Raw genomic sequence first — 19514 nt, forward strand, 5'->3', positions numbered from 1 at the left:
TCTCCTACATAAATAAATTAAAATATAATTTGAAGTATTCATTTTAATAACTAGATTTAAAAAAAGTTTTTTTTATAACTAATGCTTTTATGTTTAACTAATTTTAAATTATTTTAAATCAAAATTTTCATTTAAATTTCACACCAATATATAACTATAACAGTTTTAATTATCGTTCTTCTAATTCTATGAGAATACAAGACGATATTATTGGAATTACTTTTAGAACGATTCGCTTCCAGCTGATAAACAACAAAATCACTTGCAGCCAATCAGAATCCACCAGACTTTAAAGAGCTCGAGCATTTAAAGTGGCAGGCTTTTAATAAACAAACAAGACGTTTTTGGTGTGAACAGGTTTTTTTTTTAAGGTTTGTATTAGCTTGTTGTAATTAGTTTATATAAAAAAGATAATATGATATCTCCTCATTTAGTTAGAAGTAACGTTTGTGTTACTAGGAATATTTAAAGTATTAGAATTACTTCAATTGTTTTGTTTATATTGTAGTATAGGCTAAATCTATTAGGTTAAATCCAATTACAGGATAACCAGTAATCATCTACACTTAACCCAAAAGCAACACAATCCATATATTTGATACATCACATTTATCCTAGATGCAAACGGTCTCAAAACTTTTTGCGCACATTTACACTCCCAGCCGCATGAGGCCAGTGTTATTATTTGCTTGAGGTAAAATTTCCGCTTTCTCATTTTGACAACTGTCATGGCTTCCATTTTACCGTAATACAGAAAATACATGAGACTCGATAAAGGTTTATTTCTTTTCAGTTGTGAACTGCTAAAGAAAGTATTTTTTATGCCGGGATTGCTATACTGCATTAAACGATTATTTAACTCTTGCATGGAAGGCATTAAGCTAAGGCTCATAATAATATGTTATGTTTAAATTAAATGGGGATTGTAAAAATCTAATGCTCGCTTTTTTTGTCGCTTTACGGTCAAACACTTACTGCTGTGATGCGTGCGCTGAGAGTAAGCAGCGCCCCTGGCCTCGAATGAAACACACTGGATCAGCAGCAGCTTTTCATTGAGAGCAAACTGGGAGAAAGAAGGAGGCTGTCAAACACTTCAAGCGGACTGTATCTCAGGAGCGGGGGCTTAAAAACTCAAGCGTGTGAAGGCCAATCGTGTTTAGCCAGATAATGACGGAGGTTAGCGAGATATTGATGTCGGTTCTGTCTACGATTCGGGTTCCGAGGCCCGGAGATCGTGTTCACAAAGACGAGTGCGCCTTCTCATTCTCCAGCCCGGTGAGTTCAGCTGTAGCATGCGACTGCACAGTCATCGCGCACTTTCGGCATTTATTTTTATGGTTTTTATTTGCGTAAGGTGGTTGTTTTGCTTTCGCCTTGTCAGGAGCTGCGATATTTGCTAACTAGCGCTCAATGAGTTCACAAGTTTGCACTGTTTTCCTTCATAATGTCAAGCCGAGTCATCATCGTAATTTTGACTCTGCTCTCATTGGTCACATCTTGACTAAACCACTAATTTCCTTTGATTTATATGCTACCAGTTTATGTATACTACTTTAGCTAGCTGTGAGCTAGTTTTAACGCTAACATGCGCTTGTAGCTGCAGTTTCTTTCCTGGATGAGTCCGTGTGCATCAGTAACTCTTATCATGCGCATGAGACGGCCACAGCTTCACTGAACCCATGGTACTGACCAACAGTATTTCATTCAAACAATTATTTCCTTTTGTTTCAGGAGAGTGAGGGAGGCTTGTATGTCTGCATGAACAGCTTTCTCGGCTTTGGAAGCAAGTATGTCGAAAGACACTACGCCAAAACCGGTCAGAGAGCTTACCTGCACATCACCCGGACCCGGAAAACACAGGTAAGCTCGTGACACATCATTCTGTGCTTTTATAAATAATAATCATGCATGGTTTAAGTAAACATTCGTAGTGATTTGAAGTCTTCATTCAGATAAAATGATGGGCGTCTAACAGGTTTCCTGGACACTCTCTGTCTTTCATTGGACAGACACACAGATAATCCCATTGCCTTGCTGTGTCAGGTTGGGTGGGACAAACCGCAATGTTTAAGTTCAACAGAGTTGGGTACTGGAAGTAAAAATCTTTTATCCATTTATTTTCTCCATAAAGAAATCGGTTTTTAAGATATTTTTTAAAACATTAAAGCCTGACCTTTTGTGAGCAAAAATGTTATTAATCGTTATATGCTTTTGTTGAAGCGATCAGCCCAGACTATTTCAACTGATATTTTAAAGGGTTCAAAAATTATGTGTTGAAATAACACCTCATTTTTCAAATACTGTTTGTAGTTTATACATAATACTTTATTTTAGGTCCTCTATGCTCTGCGTCTCTCAAACGCGTGTTTTCTACAAAGTCCCTCCTTCCGACAAGCGCAGTCTGCTCTGATTGGCCAACTGACCCAGTGCATTGTGATTGGCCGAACACCGCAAGCACTCGTTGGAAATGTAACCGTAAATGATTATGTCAGTACTTTCCCAGCCAATGCGCAAAACTGCAAAACAACTGATGTGCGGCTTTGTTGGATAGTGGAGACAGAGGAAACTGTTTCTTGAGATTTTGTAGTAACACAACTGCCTGTATAATATGGCAAAAACGCATCACAACTGTAAGGAGAAAGAGAAGCGTTTGAGTGAAATTGCCTCAATATTAGTGCACAAAGCTAGCATGCTTAAAAAACAACAACGAATTCAGTGACGATCTGCTGCGTGAGATCACGTGAGGCACTCCCTCTGGCACGATAATCTTAATAATATCTTGCCATGTATGATGTGCCATGATGTTCAAATCTTGTAGTGTATTCATGTTTAATATTTGAGGGAAGATGATCTGCAAAGATTCTCCTCATGTGTGTGCTGCAACCAGATTTCAAAATCGGTTATGATTTAAAAAATCCTGTAGTGTGTACTTCTCAGCATCATATACAGGATTCTCTAACCATATCTGGCAAGCTCACGTTCATCTGGCTCCACTTTTTTTGAGTGCCACACCCACATATCAAAATCTAATAAGCAACTTATGTATAGAACCAAAGATCATGAACGTTTGTCTTTTGGTCCAAACTCTCTGGCACTCTATTGAATTTTTAGACTTTTTCTGCAAATCCGTATACACATGGCTTATTTATGTCTTTGCAGACTAATATGATAGAAAATGCTTGAACCTTAGAAGAAATGTTACATATGGTATTAAAGAAAATATTGTAACATATTACATCATGTAATTTCACTGCATTTAATATGCTGATTCATGGCAAATATATAGACTAACCTTGTCTGTGTATCAGAAGGAGGATGAAAACAATTCTGGATCAGGTGACCCTCCGAAAAAGAAGCCCACAAGACTAGCCATTGGTAAACACCTGCATACATTTTAGATTTCTCAGTTTTGTGTTGTGACTGTGTTTATATTATAAAATGTAAAATGCTGAAAAGTTTGCATGTGTTTCTTGCAGGGATCGAGGGAGGGTTTGATGTTGAGCAGGAGCAGTATGAGGAAGAGGTCAAGGTGGTTCTGTTCCCAGACCGACAGGAAGTGACATCAGAAGATCTAGCCTCCATGCCAGATGTTGTTCGGGAACGGGTGAGTAATTTTTTTTATTGCATTTGTCTAAAAATGAGTTTCCTCTGTTATATCATAGTCATAATTGAGTGCTTTGTACTTTATAACAGAGCATACTTTGATTGATTGGCTGTGCTGTTTTGGTGTTTTTGGCAGGTGTCTTTGTCGATGGCGGGGCTGCAGGCAGCAGACTCAGTGTCACACACTTTGCAGGTGCAGCAGTGGGACGGAGAAGTGCGACAGGAGTCAAAACACGCAGCTGACCTTAAACAACTCGACAATGGGGTCAAAATCCCTCCGAGGTGCATACATGTTTGAATGGTGTAGACACATTTGATATGTACAGCTGAGCTCAGGAGAAAGTTTGAGTAAGTGATTCTTTACATTTACCCACCTTTCTTTCTTTCTTTCTTTCTTTCTTTTTCTTTCTTTCAGTGGCTGGAAGTGTGAGGTCTGTGACCTACAGGAAAACCTGTGGATGAATCTGACAGACGGAAAGATTTTTTGTGGGCGGAGATATTTTGATGGCTCAGGGGGGAATAACCATGCCCTCCTGTACTACCAGCAGAGTGGATACCCACTGGCTGTCAAACTGGGCACAATAACACCCGACGGAGCAGGTGGAGTTGTCACACAAAATCGAATTAAATCATACATATTCATGATTACCCTGTTTGATGTGTTTGTCTCTGCAGATGTCTATTCATATGACGAAGATGATATGGTTTTAGACCCTAAGCTTCCAGAACACCTTTCTCACTTTGGCATTGATATGATGACTATGGAAAAGGTACGGTCATCTGAAAAACCTCTTCTTTAACTGCTGAAGATGCCGTTTTTTTAGTCTTTGTCTCTCTTTGTTAGACGGAGAGAACCATGACTGAGCTGGAGATCGCAGTGAACCAGCGTGTGGGAGAGTGGGAGGTGATTCAGGAGTCCGGTACCACTCTGAGGCCCCTGTGGGGCCCGGGGCTCACCGGGATGAAGAACCTGGGAAACAGCTGCTACCTCAACTCCGTCATGCAAGTGCTATTCACCATCCCAGACTTCCAGACCAAGTCAGTGCCTCTCACAATCTTTGTCAGCCTTTGTGTGGGTCTAGAGTTTTTATGGTGATTCAGCAATATTTCAGCCATGGATATAAAAACATATCTATAATAACTATAGTTTTTTTTATTTTTATAAATTATACAGAATTAAATTAGTCTAAAGGGAAATTGTTAGACAAGATTTGTGCTACAAATAAATGCTTTTTTGGGGGGTTTTGCTTTTTATTCATTGAAGGGAATTAATAAAAAAATAAATATTAACCAGAAAATAAGAATAAATGTTTCCTGAGCACCAAATAAACATTAGCATGATTTCTGAACGATCATGTGACACTGACATGAGCAATGGCTGCTGAACACTCAAATTAGTTGTAATATTTCATAATATTACTTTATTCAGATAAATGCAGCCTAAGTGAGCATAAGAGACTTTCAATAACATTAAAAATAAAATTTATGTTTGAATGGCGTTGTACATGTGTATGGATGTTTTGTGTGATTTTTTTATGTTTATACAGAATTATTGCTGCTGAAATAAATTCTCTAAATGCATCATTTCCTCTCTCTCTCTCATTGATACTCAGATACGTTTCCAACATCGAAAAGATCTTTAACGAGGCGCCCAGTGACCCTACCCAGGATTTTAAGACTCAAGTGTAAGTACCTGTCCCAGAAACTCTGGTACACTTTAGTCTAAAAGAGATTGTACACCCCTGAAATGTTGCTCTATTTAGTAGCTTTCAAATCACACTTCCATGTATTGTAAGCTTGGCAAGTCATTTTGGTTAAATAATACATGGGTCATTTCTAATCACTGGTGTTAAATACATCTTGGTGCCCTGTGTTTAAATAAACAAAAATTATGCTTTGTTGCTCACAAAACCCTTTCATGACTTAAGCAAACCTGGAATATAGAGCAGTACAAGATTTGTGAAACACTTTTCAGTGTTCATGAACAGTGTCATGTTTCACAGCAGAAAGAGTCTCAAACAGGTTTAAAACAACAAAATAGAGAGTGACAAAATGAAGACAGTTTTTTCATTTCAGGCTGAACTCTTTAGTCCTCATGTTCCTGCAGGGGCTTCAGTAATATCATCTATCCAGCAGGGGTCACCATACATCAATTCTCCCGGTTACCTGGAAGAAAAAAAGAGAAAGAAAACTGATTATCAGCTTTGATTGAATCATCGAGCTTAAACAATATAGTGATTTTTTTAAAGTAACCAAAATTTGTATCTTTCTACCCTTCATTTCCACTTTTTAAAATCAGAGCAAAGCTGGGTTATGGCCTTCTTTCTGGAGAGTACTCTAAGCCGGCCCCTGACCCCGGAGATGACCCCAGTACCTCCACTGAACCCAGGGTATGTACACACACACTGGGTCTCATACATGAAATTTGTGTTTAAATCATTCATAGATTTTGTACAGAATGTGACCTTTTTTTGCAAGAAAATCCAGAAATGCATTCTGCTTGTTCAGGAAAAGCCATTTATAAATGACTTTCTTTGTACAGGGAGACCAGGTTGGCATAGCACCTCGCATGTTCAAAGCTCTGGTGGGACGAGGCCACCCTGAGTTCTCTACCAATCGGCAACAGGATGCGCAGGAGTTTCTTCTTCACTTTATAAATATGGTGGAGGTAATGATGATGATTTTGATGCTGTCTCTGTTTTACACTACTTACTTTTGCCTTCACTCATTTTATAATTTATTCATGTTTCCCAGAGGAACTGTCGTTCAGGCATGAATCCTTCAGAAGCTTTCCGCTTCCTAGTGGAGGAGAAGATCGTATGCCAGCAGTCACAAAAGGCCAAATATACCCAGCGAGTGGACTACATGGTCCAGCTGCCTGTTCCCATGGACCAGGCCACTAATATGGGTTAGACACTCATAGCATGCTTCTGTGTATCCAATCTGTTTTATCCTTCCTCTCATTTATCGTCATCTTCTCTTCCTGTTTATCAGAGGAGCTACAAGAAGCAGAGCGTTGCAGAGAGGAGGCGGAGTCATCTGGAGCCCCTCCCCCTGCCGCACCACGTGCTCAGATCCCATTTGCTGTCTGTTTGGCTGCTCTTAGCGAACCGGAAACTCTCACAGATTTCTGGAGCTCTGCAGTACAAGCCAAAACCACTGCCACAAAGTAATACTAATATTCATTTAATTCTCAGTTAGTCTTTGGTTTTCTTCTGTGTGTAATAGTGTATTTATATCTCTTTGTCTCTTAGGATCACTCGCTTTGCTTCATTTCCTGACCATCTTGTCATCCAAATTAAGAAATTCACCTTTGGCCTCGATTGGGTTCCTAAAAAACTAGGTGAATTAAATATTTTTGGCCGTTTGAGAATGTGGTGTTCCTTTTGCACAGATAATTACATCCTTTTAAACTGATTTGTTAATGGGTTGACAGCCCTTGTCTGAATATTAATTTACTCTTGGAATGATTTCAATAGATGTGAGCATTGACGTTCCTGACACGCTGGATCTGAGCTCGCTCCGTGCTATGGGACAGCAGCCAGGGGAGGAGCTTCTGCCAGAGGTGGCTCCACCTCCTCTCATGACCCCTGATGTGGAGGTTAAAGGTATCCTGGGTTCCCAGGGCAACGAGGAGGACGACTCCCTCTACTCCCCACTGCTGTGTCAGTCTGTCTTTTCTCCTCTTTCCCACTGCATCTGTCTGTCACTTAAGCTCGTCTTTCTTTCTTTCTTTTTCCTTTGCTTTCTTCTTTGTTTACAGTGTCGGTTTTAATTTTATTATTCATTTAATTTTAAATCTTTGTTTGCTCGCTATATAAATGATATCTCATACAGCCTTAGTTAGTCTTAATATTTAGTTTTCAGTTGAATGTTATTTATTTTGGATTTAAAGGAATAGTTGATCGAAAAATGATCTGATGAAGAAGGGAAGAAGGGAAATTCAGCTTTACAACACTTGCTCACCGGTGGATCCTCTGCAGTGAATGAGTGCCGTAAGGTGACAGTTCAAACATCTGATAAAAACATTTCAATAATCCACACAACTCCAGTCTATCAATTAACATTTTATAGCATGAAAAACTGCATGTTTGTAAGAAAAAATACTTTAATTTTAAAACAAATAGATTTCCATGCTCCATAATGAAGCTTTCTCCAGTGAAAAATCATTTGCCAGCATATTTTGTTAGAACAGTTTTTAACCGTTTTCACTTTAAAATTGTGCTTGTCTTGTGCATATTTCTCTCCTGATTCAGATGAGATTATTTTTCACTGAAGAAAATGTCGTAACTTTTCACTTTATAAGATGGTAATTGATGGACTGAAGTCACGTTGTGGATTATTGTAGTGTTTTTAGCGACTGTTTGAACTCATTTACTGCAGAGGATCCATCGGTGGACAAGTGATGTAATGCTCAACTTCTCCAAATCAGTTCTGATGAAGAAATAAAATCCTCTTCATCCTGGGTGAACTGAGAGTGAGAATTTTCTGAAAATGTCAATTTTTGGGTTACCTCTTCCTTTAAGGATGGTTTTGATTTTTAGTTATTAATTGTCATTATTCATTCAGTGTAATAATTACTAGAAGTGTTTGTATAAAAACATGTCTGTACAGCACTCTCTCTCTCTGTATGTCTCTCAGCTCCGGTGTTGGATGACTCCACAGTGTCTCAGCTGTGTGAGATGGGTTTTCCTCTGGAGGCCTGCAGGAAGGCCGTGTACTACACAGGCAACACTGGCATCGATGCTGCTATGAACTGGGTGATGGGACACATGGAAGACCCTGGTAAATTCACTCTTCAATGAGTGTCAGCTGTGAAGAGGAATTAAAGCAGAATGCAGATTTCCAGTAATATTCTCTCTGTGAACTTCTGCAGATTTCTCGGCACCTTTAGTGTATCCTGGATCAAGTTCTGCTCCTGGCACCACACCCACAGAGAGTCTACCTGAGGAACATCTAGCAACTATTATTTCTATGGGATTCAGCCGAGACCAGGCCACTCGCGCTCTCAGAGCTACGGTGAGACACGGCAACTGTCTTTCTCAACCCAGGGGATACAAAATGTTTTATTGATCCATAGACCTGCTACTAAAAGTGTATTGTCTCTCATTCTGCATGTAACCCAGCTGCTACATTGAATACATTTACATTACCTCAGTATCAAAAAAAATGCAACATTTATTTTAAAATTGTGACCAAGAAGTGGCATCACTGAGATTCTCTGGTTAAAGCATTAAAGTCACACAAATCATGGTCCTGAATTATGGGAACTGGTAGTAAAAAGTTTTACAAAAACTTTGTAAAATAAATAAAGAGTGAAACATGTTATGGTTGATGATCTGTGCTTGCTTTCACGGGCCGTTTTATTAATTGATGACTTCTTTAAGAGGTTCAAATCCTATCTATCAATTTCTGTATTTGTAGAATAATGTTCTGGAGCGAGCCGTGGATTGGATCTTCTCTCATCTGGATGATCTGGAGTCCATGGATGTGTCTGAAGGTGGGCGCTCAGAGGGAGGAAGTGAAGCCAGTCGGGAACCTCCTCCAGGACCGCGTGTCCGTGACGGACCAGGAAGTAGGTGTTTCTGTGGTATTTATTAAATGGTGATTTTTGTAAACTGAATCATAAATATTTTGCTCTCTTCCCATCTTTCCCATTTTCTTTACCTGAAGAGTATGAGCTTTTTGCGTTCATCAGTCACATGGGAACGAGCACAATGTGTGGTCATTATGTCTGCCACATCAAGAAGGACCAACAGTGAGTGAAATTCTCTATCCATGTCTCTCTCTATCATTATTCATATTCAATATCTCAGTATTAATGTATTCATTGTCACTCTTTGCTTCTTTCAGGTGGGTAATCTTTAATGATCAGAAAGTTTGTGCCTCTGAGAAACCACCTAAGGACCTGGGCTACCTGTACTTTTACAGAAGAGTGGTTGAATAGAGTAAACTAGAATAGCGTTTCCCTCACACACACACACACACACACACACACACACACACACTCCTCTGTATCTGATCTACTGAAACAGTAGGGCCAGACTCCTGCTTCTAAACTGACGCACCATTTAATAAGTCAAAGCACTTCTCAGTCAATCATATTCACTACCAAGAGAATTGTAATGAAGGCAGAAGGGGAAAAAATGAGATGTAAGATGTGAAGATTAGTGTTCTTACTCAAAACGCCTTGTTGTACAACGCCTTACCACACACACACACACACACACACACTCTAGTCTCTTTCGTGCCTCCCCCTGATTGGATAGTGGCTATTGTGACATCATCGCTTTTAGAGCTAAGCTCCTCCTTCCTTTGTGTTTCAGAATGTTCTTGCAAATGTTTAATGGCAAGTAAATGTCACTAAATCACAAAAAAAAAAAAAAAACGGTCGAACGTTATGAATTGGATTTTTAAATGTAAAAAAAATATGAATGCAAAAGGTGTTGTGCAGTTTCACTTTTTCCCTTGTTTTGTTCTCCTTTTTTTTGGGGGGGGGGGGAGGGAGGGATAATTCCTTTTGCTTTAAAATAATAAAAAAGTGGCTTCTGCTTTTGACTCTGTGTATTAATTATGTGTGTGTATTAAGGAACTTTCTGCCTAATGCAGTGTCAGCATTAATAAACATGTTTATTACAGAAAGTAACGTGAATGCACTTTCAATACTGAAAGTGGAAAGAGTATTAATGTAAAAACATGAAACTCTTCTAAGTGTATAAAGAACACGGATGAGATTTGGTCATTTATCTGGTAAACAGCGTGAGGTTAAAGCGTCATGATGTTTGACTGCTGATAAGATTTGATGAGTGAATTTGTTTAGTGGCCTAAGTTCTGTTGGTGCTATAAATGTTTATTAATGTGAAAATGCTGACATCGATTAGATATTTTTATTAATTTATTTGTTTTATTCGTTATTGTGACCCTATTTATAACTTTATTCTTAAATCTAACCCTATGTGAAGGATTTCCCAGAGTGAAGTGCATGTGAGAGGCGTTTTCTGCCCTACATTGGTTGTTTCTCTCCAAACAACAGTTTTTGCTTTCTTCCGCTCTCAGCTCATTTCAGTTTCTTGTTCAGGTTTTGGTGTCGACTGGTTTCCCGCACACGATAGTTTTTACCAGTTGGACTAAATGCGCAGAACTTGCCTCAAACTTTATCAACAAACATAAAACAGCATCCAAACGTGAGTATGAAAAGAAGAGCGTTCAGCTGTGAAAATACATCACTTGCATAAGCGATTGTTTCTTAAATAAAAACACAGAAAATCGAGATAGAAATATGAGTTCTAGCAGAATGATTGATTTTTGCTGCTCGAGGTATTTAACAACCAAAAGAAGATTTTCTTTAATGATCAATCTGAAGCCATGATACACGTTTTATCTCTTCGTTAACTTTATTGCCTTCTAAATATTAAATAGGCCTATGTATGCTAATTACATATCTTTCGATTTTTTTATTTATTTAAAATTGCTATTGTTAGTTGGAAGTAAACGACAAATACATATTTTTAGATTATAATACTTTATAATCACATGATTTTTGCAGGATTTATGAAAATGCGTTATCCTTTAATGACTGTAATATGTATATTATTGCATATTCAAATAGAAATGTTCATTTGCACTAAAAATAGGGAATCTTGCGTGTATATATATATATATATATATATATATATATATATATATATATATATATATATATACATGCATTAGAAGTACATTAAAGCTTTGATTAAAAATTACAGTAAACTTTTCATTGTTTTTTAAGAATCTGTAGACTGCAATTTGGAGGCATTCAATATTTTGCTGGTAGCTTTTTTTTTTTTTTACTTAAAAGTCATTTAAATTTTTCATTTATTTCAGATTATTCGAAGTCAATCAGTCGTAATTATGAATATTTCTAGATTTCTAGACGAAACGAATGAAAACGAAACAAAATTTCTTAAGCGAGTTGCGTTTGTGGCTCATAGTCACATGTTTTTTCCTGTTTGCTCTTTTTTTCTTTGTAAAAGCATGAGCCTCTTTTTGTGTACAAAAATAAAATTGTTGGGATTTTCTCACCGAAAATAAATCTTAATATAACTCCAGGCTTTTTATTTAAAAAGAAACTAATTTTCATGGACTATATTTTTTAGAAAAAGGAGCAGAATGGCAATTTTCAAGATCCTATTTATTCTTCTTGGTAAGCATAAATTCATAAAGTGCATTGTATTATTCTAAGCTGTAATATACATTTTATTTGAAGCAGTCTATGATTACTTCACCTGTACAGCTTTCTTCGTCTCGCTGTGTTTAACCCTCCTTCTCTCCATCCTTCTCTCCATCAGCGCTGTGTATATGGTGTGGGAAATGTGATGTGTTTTATAAGCGAGTTGGGGAAGATGTTTCCATGAAGTGTGGAGTGGATTCAAACAGTGATATAGAATGGACATTTAATGGCCTGCTCATTTTAAGCATTAAAGGCAAAAGTGGGATGAGACGGAAGGGTATCAGACTCAGTTCTTCTCCATTCAGTCCATAAATGATTTGAATATGTAATTGTGTGAATAGTCACACTGTAAATTACTTTTATTTTTAAAGGTACTTCACATACTGCGAGTAAAGCAAGTTTAAATGGAGACACTTTGAGGGTTCCTAAACTGGAGACAAGTGACTCTGGAAACTATTTCTGCAAGCAGTCAGAGAAACAATACGAAGTGTATGTTGTGTCAGGTCAGAGACGAAAGTAGTGCTCGTCATTTTTTAAATGTTTCTACTTATTTATTTTTTATAATTATTTTATTTCTCATATTTACTCCCATTTCTCGTTCAGTCTTTGTGAAACCAGGCCCAGTGCTGCTGAAATCTAGTGACGCAGAGCTGCACTGTGAAATTACAGGAAACCCAAATACTAAAGTACAGTGGCTGAGACCCCCTAATAATGAAGAATATAAAGAAAACAATCAAGTAATTCAACTGAAGTCTGTGACTTCAAAAGAAGAAGGCCTGTGGACGTGTAAAGTCAATGATGAGTTGAAGCTCAGTGTAACATTGACTGTTGTTGGTTGGTTTCCCTCAGTAGTAGTTCATCAGAATGAGTGATTTTTTTTTATTACTATAATGCTTCACATTTCATGCTATCATTGACATTTGTCTGGGTCTCCAACAGATCTCCAGAGCACAGATGTTAATGCTTCTACTGGGGACGACATAGAGCTGCCCTGTTCTCTTCCTCAGAGAGTATCTCAGCGTGTTTTGCGTGGGGGATGGAAGGCTGACCACCTCAAAGAAGTCTCTTTCCCAACCCTGACGAACACAAACGCAGGCTTACACTGGGACAGCAAGGATTTATCAAGGGTCAACTTTACCATTGGGCAGCTCAGCACCAACTTTGATGTCACTTTGAAAAATGTAAATACTTTACACTGTTTTTAATAATCTAAAGAATGATTTTCCTGTTAATATATATATATATATATATATATATATATATATATATATATATATATATATATATATATATATATATATATATATATATATATTAATGTTAACAGTAATTTCCCCTCATATTCTCTCAGGTGCAGAAGAGTGATGAAGGGTTGTTTGTGTGTACAGTGGAGTTTGAGGGTGGAGTGATTCTGAGTGCTAAGATGACTTTGACGGTTGTCGAAAAAAAACTTTCAGGTAAAACAAAACAACTCTGCACAGCTTAACAAGATCAGTCTAGGGATGCACACTTTTTTTTAATCAGAATCATTAATTGGCAGATGTTAGAAATTAGATATTGGACATTGTGTATGCTTATTTACCTTATATTTACATTACATTTAAATCATGTTAGCTGTCATCTATCTCTCACTTAAAGATAATATTTAAAATAATAAATATATTTTTTCATACTTTACATTAACATATTATATGCCTAAATTGTTATAAGTGGAACTATTTATTAGATCTTTTGTGTCATTTTTAATTTGACAAAATAGACATTAATCGGTTATCAGCCATAACATGAAAACAAGTAATGGTATCTGTCAGACTTTTATTATCACTAAACCTAGATTCAGTCTTTGTTATAATGATTTCTGAACAGTTGTAAAGGGGTCCACTGAAAGGAAAGAGAAACCACCTCCAATTATGGAATCCTTGAGCAAGAAAGTGTATGGTCTAAAGCTGTGGATCTGGATTGCTGTAGGAGCCAGTTCTCTGATTCTGATCGCACTTATCGTCGTGATTGGAGTTGTTCAAAGAAGGAACAAACGGATGAAGGTGAGCGAAGGCAAGCAAGCAAGTGAGAAAGGAAGTGGCTCGTTTAAAAATTTTTTTTTCTTTTTTTTTTTTTTTACACAGAAGAGGGTGAGGAAGCTGAGATCCATGCGGCAGCCTCTTACAGAAAACAACTACTGTCAGTGCAACAGGTATTTCCTCCAATTCCATTCCTCTGTGTAATACAGTGATACTAGTTGCAGTCAGTCTGAAGTTTGTACAAAAAAATCTAAATGTTAAACCAAAATAAGGTATCTAATGTTGTATTGCATTATATATTCTATTATAATTAATATAATAAAGATATTTAATTAATAAGTTGTGCTATGTCATTTTGAGGACATCAGGACTCAATTTCTTTAATAAAGTAAGAGTAATAGGCAAAAAACAATAGATTTTTTAAATCACCAATATATTTTTAGTCTTCAAGAGTTGTTTTAATTTGTTTTCATACCAAACTGTGTATAAAGATGATTATCAACTATGTTTTAACTGAAAGATTCAATATACACATTTTCTTTCTGCAAAATGTGTGCAAAAATGACCATAAACTGGTTTTCTCATTACATACAGTGTATCTATATAAATCTAATTTGCATATCAATGTATTTTGGGGACAATATGTAATGAAAAAAGAAGTGTAATAATGGGAGCAATAATTGACAAAATTTTCATGATAATATATAATATTTCGGTAACACTTTAGAAGAATGGTCCATTACTTAATGTTAGTTAACTACTTTAGTTAACATGATCTAAGCAAGAACAATCCTTCTACAGGATTTATTAATCTTAGTTGATGTTAATTTCAACATTTACTAATGCATTATTCAAAACAAAAGTTGTGCTCATTAACATTAGTTAATGCACTGTGAATTAGCATGAACTAACAATGAATAACTGTATTTTCATTAACTAACATTAACAAAGATGAATACATACAGTAATAAATGTATTGTTCATTGTTTGTTCGTGTTAATTAATAAATTATCTAACATTAACTAATGGATCATTATTCTAAAGGGTTACCATTATTTCATAGACTACTGATTATATATTATTTCTTTCCCTATTCATTTGTCTCCCAAAATGCTTAATAAACATGTTTTTAGTCCCGGTGTCCTCATCTGAGGACATGCATGAAATCAACATCCTCTTTCGTAACAGAAAGTCATATTTTGATTTGAAACCATTTCCCTGATATGTTAATTTATCACAATTAAAAAAAATTGACAGATTTAATGATAATTACAAAATATTATCATATTTCCAATAGAGTGTAACTAAATAAATTTCTGACATTTCTGAAGACCAAGAAGAGGGAGTGGTTATGGTGAAACCATGGTGACATTTTTCAGTATTGGTCAGTGTTGAATATTGAAATGTTTGTGGTTGTTTCCGTATTTTTTATCCCTTTGCCTTTTTAATACTGTACATTGGAATGCAGCATTGCATTTTTTGAGTTGTAAGATTTTTTTTTCAGTTTTCGACAGAATACAGGTGTTTGCACCATATTGTATATTTACTGGTAATGTCAAAATGGATACAGCTTGGGATGTCATATTTACACAGTCCATATTTCTTATGTATTCTGGGGGCACAACTTTTTTTTATTTCCTAATTGGTAGTTAACAGTTCACATAAATTTAAGCATAAAGCATAAATGCACTACAGTAACTGCTACTGTTTCACAGAAGTCTTACAGCAGTTGTTTTTGTAGCACTGAGAAAGAAGTGGAGTTTGGAGTGCAAGCGAGGCCACTTCCAGTTCCCAGGCAACACCGCAACCCACGTACACGTACAGCAGGCCCAAAGCATACCAGCTGAGAGGAGCAGAGCGCAAGACAACAACAAAAAAACCTTGCCATGCTGGCCTGTGGTTTTAAATGTGCTTCTTGCTTAATGATGTCAAATAAGACATGCACTTATCAAGATTTGTTTTAGAAATGGGCAATGATTATCTAGTGTTTACTGTACATTTAAATTACATTACTGTACATCGCAGAGTCTATAAAATGTTTTTACTATTGTACTATTTGAATGACAAGAATGTTGAATGTTTTTTTTCTTTTTAAATAAAATTTTTATATTATTTTAACATGCTCCTGCATGTGTGGCTGCTGTGCATGTGTGGATTTCCCCACATTTTAATGAGCAGAAACTGGTGCAGCTGGAATTGTTGTAGTTCACAGGTGTCCATACGAGCACAGCTGTTCACAGACATGAAACCAAACAGAAAAAAATGCATGTATATTTTTTCATGTGCAGCATGAGAAAGAATACTATCTTATGAAAAGCTTTAAACAGATTTTGACAATAAAAATTATTCTTCTTTTACAATGCTCTTGCTAGGTTGGTACTCTTAAGGTACAAAAGCTGAAAGGTACATCTTTGTATCTTATTTTACCCTTAAATTGTAGATATTAGGAGCTTAAATATACATTTTTATACTTTAAAAGTACATATTAGTGCCTAAACTGTGTATATTAAAGGGTTCACCCAAAAAAAGAACATTTTGTGATTAATTACTCTCCCTCTATTATTATTACCTTCATGTCATTCCTAACCTTTAAGACCTTTGTTCATCTTTGGAATACAAATGAAGATATGAAGATTTTGGTGAAATCCGAGAGCTTCCTGACACTGCATGAAAGGTAGTAAGGACATTGCTTAAGTAGTCCATGTGGCATTCGACCGTAAGTGTGAAGCTACAAGAATACTATTTGTGTCCAAGAAAACATCACCTGAATCACCAATCAGTCTCAGCATGCGTGTGGTACTTTTGTTGCCGATGTTCTAATGTAGAACCCAGGAGCGAGGTGACTTGTTTACAAGCAAAGAAATGAACACACATGCATAGTGGCACTCTTGTCAATGAGACTGATGCATTATTTTGTAAAAAAAAAAAAAAAAAAAACTATTTTCAATTCAATATACATTCTTGTTTCTTCTCTATGGCCTTCTGAAACACATCGTTTTACAAGGCTCATCGTCTTGAAAAAGCAAGATGTGCTCTGATTGGCCAGCTATCCAGTGCGTTGTGATTGGCCGAATGCCTCAAGCATGTAATGGAAATGTTACTACCCTAATGTTACTAATGTTACATACTATGCCGTCTCCCAGGCCAGCAGCGTGATACTCCGTCCAGCTGCTCTGCTCTGTTCTGCTCGTGCACATCCCATCATCGGTTCTCTTTTAGCAGTTCAATCAATGTACTGTTAAGAGTAACTGAATATCTCAGGATATTGGTTTATTTCACATCAGAGGGAGTGTAAGGTACATTTATAAACTTAAGTAACTTCATTTTTGCGTAACTTTGTAATTTGTGGATTAGTGTGAACTAGAGACGCAGACCGTTTCAAACGATTCAGTTCGATTTGGTTCACTGGTTCGGCCGATTCACTAAGAAAAATTTATTTGCTATCCGGACATCACTAAACAAGACTAAACCAATAAAACCCATTACAAACAAGGCATGTGTTGCATATAGTGGGCACATAATTACTGATTATCTGAATATTTGGGTTGGACTGTTCTGTAATTCAAATCAATTGATTTCTAGTCTTGTCCTCTTTTTGAAAGGCCAAACAAGGTAGTTACGCTTCACCAGGGCCGTGCACAGACATTTTGGGGTAGCGGCCCAAACCAAAAAAAGGGGCACAAGGAGGGTGGGTGCTCGTAAATAAAAATGATCCAGTTGTTACAAATATACAATTAAAAGAGAAGATAGCACACTCTGTAGTAATTTCAGACTTTATTGTAGATGTTATGATAAGAGTGGGCTCTCCCTCACTCTCAGAGCCTGCTTCTGTCTCATCTTCAATGGAAGTAGGGGAGAGTGGGGTAAGTTGATCCACTCCCTGCATCTTGTCAACTGTAGACTTTTAATGTCATGTGACCATGTGTTTTGGAACCATGCATCATTTCTGCCAGACTGTGAAAAGGAGAAACACACTGGGGAAATGGAAGGCACCACGGCCGTAGCAAGGGTTTGAAAATTAGTGAGGTCTGGGTGGGAATTGTGCTATAACAACCCCACTGATTATATACACTAAACACTTTAAAAGAGACAGATATGTAGATGTTTGTGAAAGATGTTTTCTCTGTTTTGTAGGAATGAGTATTGTTAAATGATATCGCATTGTACCATTACTTTAGGTTAGGGGTATATCATTTTATCAGTTTTTTAATTCAGCAATTCATAGGCCTATTACTGTTATAGTTTTCATTAATAACCATTGCTATGTAGATGATAATTTTGTCTAGGGCCCTTATGAATGTTGTTGGCGTGACTTATTACTACTAATTTTACTACAATATGAAATAGCAGACGGAACATACTAGTTCTACAGATCTCTGCACTAGTGTTATGTGCTACTGTTTTGATGGTGTTATTAACATTTCTGACAAATAATATCATGCTGTTAACCCGAATGTGGTATCTGACAGGATATCTGACAGCAATAGCATGCCTGTGGGCTCTTTTGATTACTATCGGTGTAAGTTCTGGCAGTGCTGCCAGATATTGCTATGAGGACAAATGTACAAGTCCTTCTCAAAAAAGTATCATATTGTGATAAAAGTTCATTATTTTCCATAATGTAATGATAAAAATTAAACTTTCATATATTTTAGATTAATTGCACACCAACTGAAATATTTCAGGTCTTTTATTGTTTTAATACTGATGATTTTGGCATACAGCTCATGAAAACCCAAAATTCCTATCTCAAAAAATTTGCATATCATGAAAAGGTTCTCTAAATGAGCTATTAACCTAATCATCTGAATCAACTAATTAACTCTAAACACCTGCAAAAGATTCCTGAGGCTTTTAAAAGCCGTGTTCATTAATCAAAACCGCAATCATGGGTAAGACTGCCGACCTGACTGCTGTCCAGAAGGCCATCATTGACACCCTCAAGCGAGAGGGTAAGACACGGAAAGAAATTTCTGAACGAATAGGCTGTTCCCAGAGTGCTGTATCAAGGCACTTCAGTGGGAAGTCAGTGGGAAGGAAAAATGCACAACGAGAAGAGGTGACCGGACCCTGAGGAAGATTGTGGAGAAGGACCGATTCCAGACCTTGGGGGACCTGCAGAAGCAGTGGACTGAGTCTGGAGTAGAAACATCCAGAGCCACCGTGCACAGTCGTGTGCAGGAAATGGGCTACAGAGAAGCAGCACTGGACTGTTGCTCAGTGGTCCAAAGTACTTTTTTCGGATGAAAGCAAATTTTGCATGTCATTCGGAAATCAAGGTGCCAGAGTCTGGAGGAAGACTGGCGAGAAGGAAATGGCAAAATGCCTGAAGTCCAGTGTCAAGTACCCACAGTCAGTGATGGTCTGGGGTGCCATGTCAGCTGCTGGTGTTGGTCCACTGTGTTTTATCAAGGGCAGGGTCAATGCAGCTAGCTATCAGGAGATGAAGATAGATAGCTTTATGGAGATGAAGATTTCGTTTTTCAGCACGACCTGGCACCTGCTCACAGTCCCAAAACCACTGGTAAATGGTTTACTGACCATGGTATTACTGTGCTCAATTGGCCTGCCAACTCTCCTGACCTGAACCCCATAGAGAATCTGTGGGATATTATGAAGAGAAAGTTGAGAGGCGCAAGACCCAACACTCTGGATGAGCTTAAGGCTGCTATCGAAGCATCCTG

At 37.2% G+C, this 19514-nt stretch overlaps 2 protein-coding genes across 3 annotated transcripts; both read left to right on the forward strand.

The window, feature by feature from the left end:
• The first annotated feature begins 987 nt into the window (after positions 1-987).
• usp5 (ubiquitin specific peptidase 5 (isopeptidase T)) lies at positions 988-10021 on the forward strand. Of its 2 annotated transcripts, none has more exons than XM_026284528.1 (20): positions 988-1275; positions 1732-1860; positions 3309-3375; positions 3477-3604; positions 3740-3885; positions 4019-4203; positions 4279-4373; positions 4448-4641; positions 5217-5288; positions 5903-5993; positions 6146-6271; positions 6358-6511; positions 6598-6772; positions 6858-6946; positions 7083-7211; positions 8245-8388; positions 8480-8622; positions 9028-9178; positions 9277-9361; positions 9457-10021. In XM_026284528.1, the coding sequence occupies exons 1-20, from the start codon at positions 1168-1170 to the stop codon at positions 9548-9550; spliced, it is 2505 nt and encodes an 834-aa protein (XP_026140313.1). In that variant the 5' UTR covers positions 988-1167; the 3' UTR covers positions 9551-10021. The 2 variants fall into 2 exon arrangements, with proteins under 2 accessions (XP_026140313.1, XP_026140312.1); XM_026284527.1 differs by having other exon boundaries at positions 1168-1275; positions 7083-7268.
• Positions 10022-10675: 654 nt separating this feature from the next.
• cd4-2.2 (CD4-2 molecule, tandem duplicate 2) lies at positions 10676-15948 on the forward strand. Its single transcript, XM_026284529.1, has 10 exons — positions 10676-10787; positions 11739-11785; positions 11931-12089; positions 12184-12315; positions 12416-12646; positions 12752-12993; positions 13164-13269; positions 13679-13854; positions 13936-14003; positions 15572-15948. Exons 2-10 carry the CDS (start codon positions 11752-11754, stop codon positions 15675-15677), a joined length of 1254 nt encoding a protein of 417 aa, XP_026140314.1. The 5' UTR covers positions 10676-10787; positions 11739-11751; the 3' UTR covers positions 15678-15948.
• The last annotated feature ends 3566 nt before the right edge of the window (positions 15949-19514 follow it).

The sequence above is a fragment of the Carassius auratus genome, chromosome 16 (assembly GCF_003368295.1).
Source record: "Carassius auratus strain Wakin chromosome 16, ASM336829v1, whole genome shotgun sequence".
Classification (NCBI taxonomy): Eukaryota; Metazoa; Chordata; class Actinopteri; order Cypriniformes; family Cyprinidae; genus Carassius; species Carassius auratus.

Bases quoted from the DNA above. Each gene is read 5' to 3' on its own strand.
- usp5 (XM_026284527.1), top strand. From the start codon at position 1,168: ATGACGGAGGTTAGCGAGATATTGATGTCGGTTCTGTCTACGATTCGG. The intron at 3,886-4,018 runs GTGCATACATGT...TCTTTCTTTCAG, and splicing joins GGGGTCAAAATCCCTCCGAG to TGGCTGGAAGTGTGAGGTCT. The intron at 9,362-9,456 runs GTGAGTGAAATT...TGCTTCTTTCAG, and splicing joins CACATCAAGAAGGACCAACA to GTGGGTAATCTTTAATGATC.
- cd4-2.2 (XM_026284529.1), top strand. From the start codon at position 11,752: ATGGCAATTTTCAAGATCCTATTTATTCTTCTTG. The intron at 12,090-12,183 runs GTATCAGACTCA...TTATTTTTAAAG, and splicing joins AAGTGGGATGAGACGGAAGG to GTACTTCACATACTGCGAGT. The intron at 14,004-15,571 runs GTATTTCCTCCA...TTGTTTTTGTAG, and splicing joins AACTACTGTCAGTGCAACAG to CACTGAGAAAGAAGTGGAGT.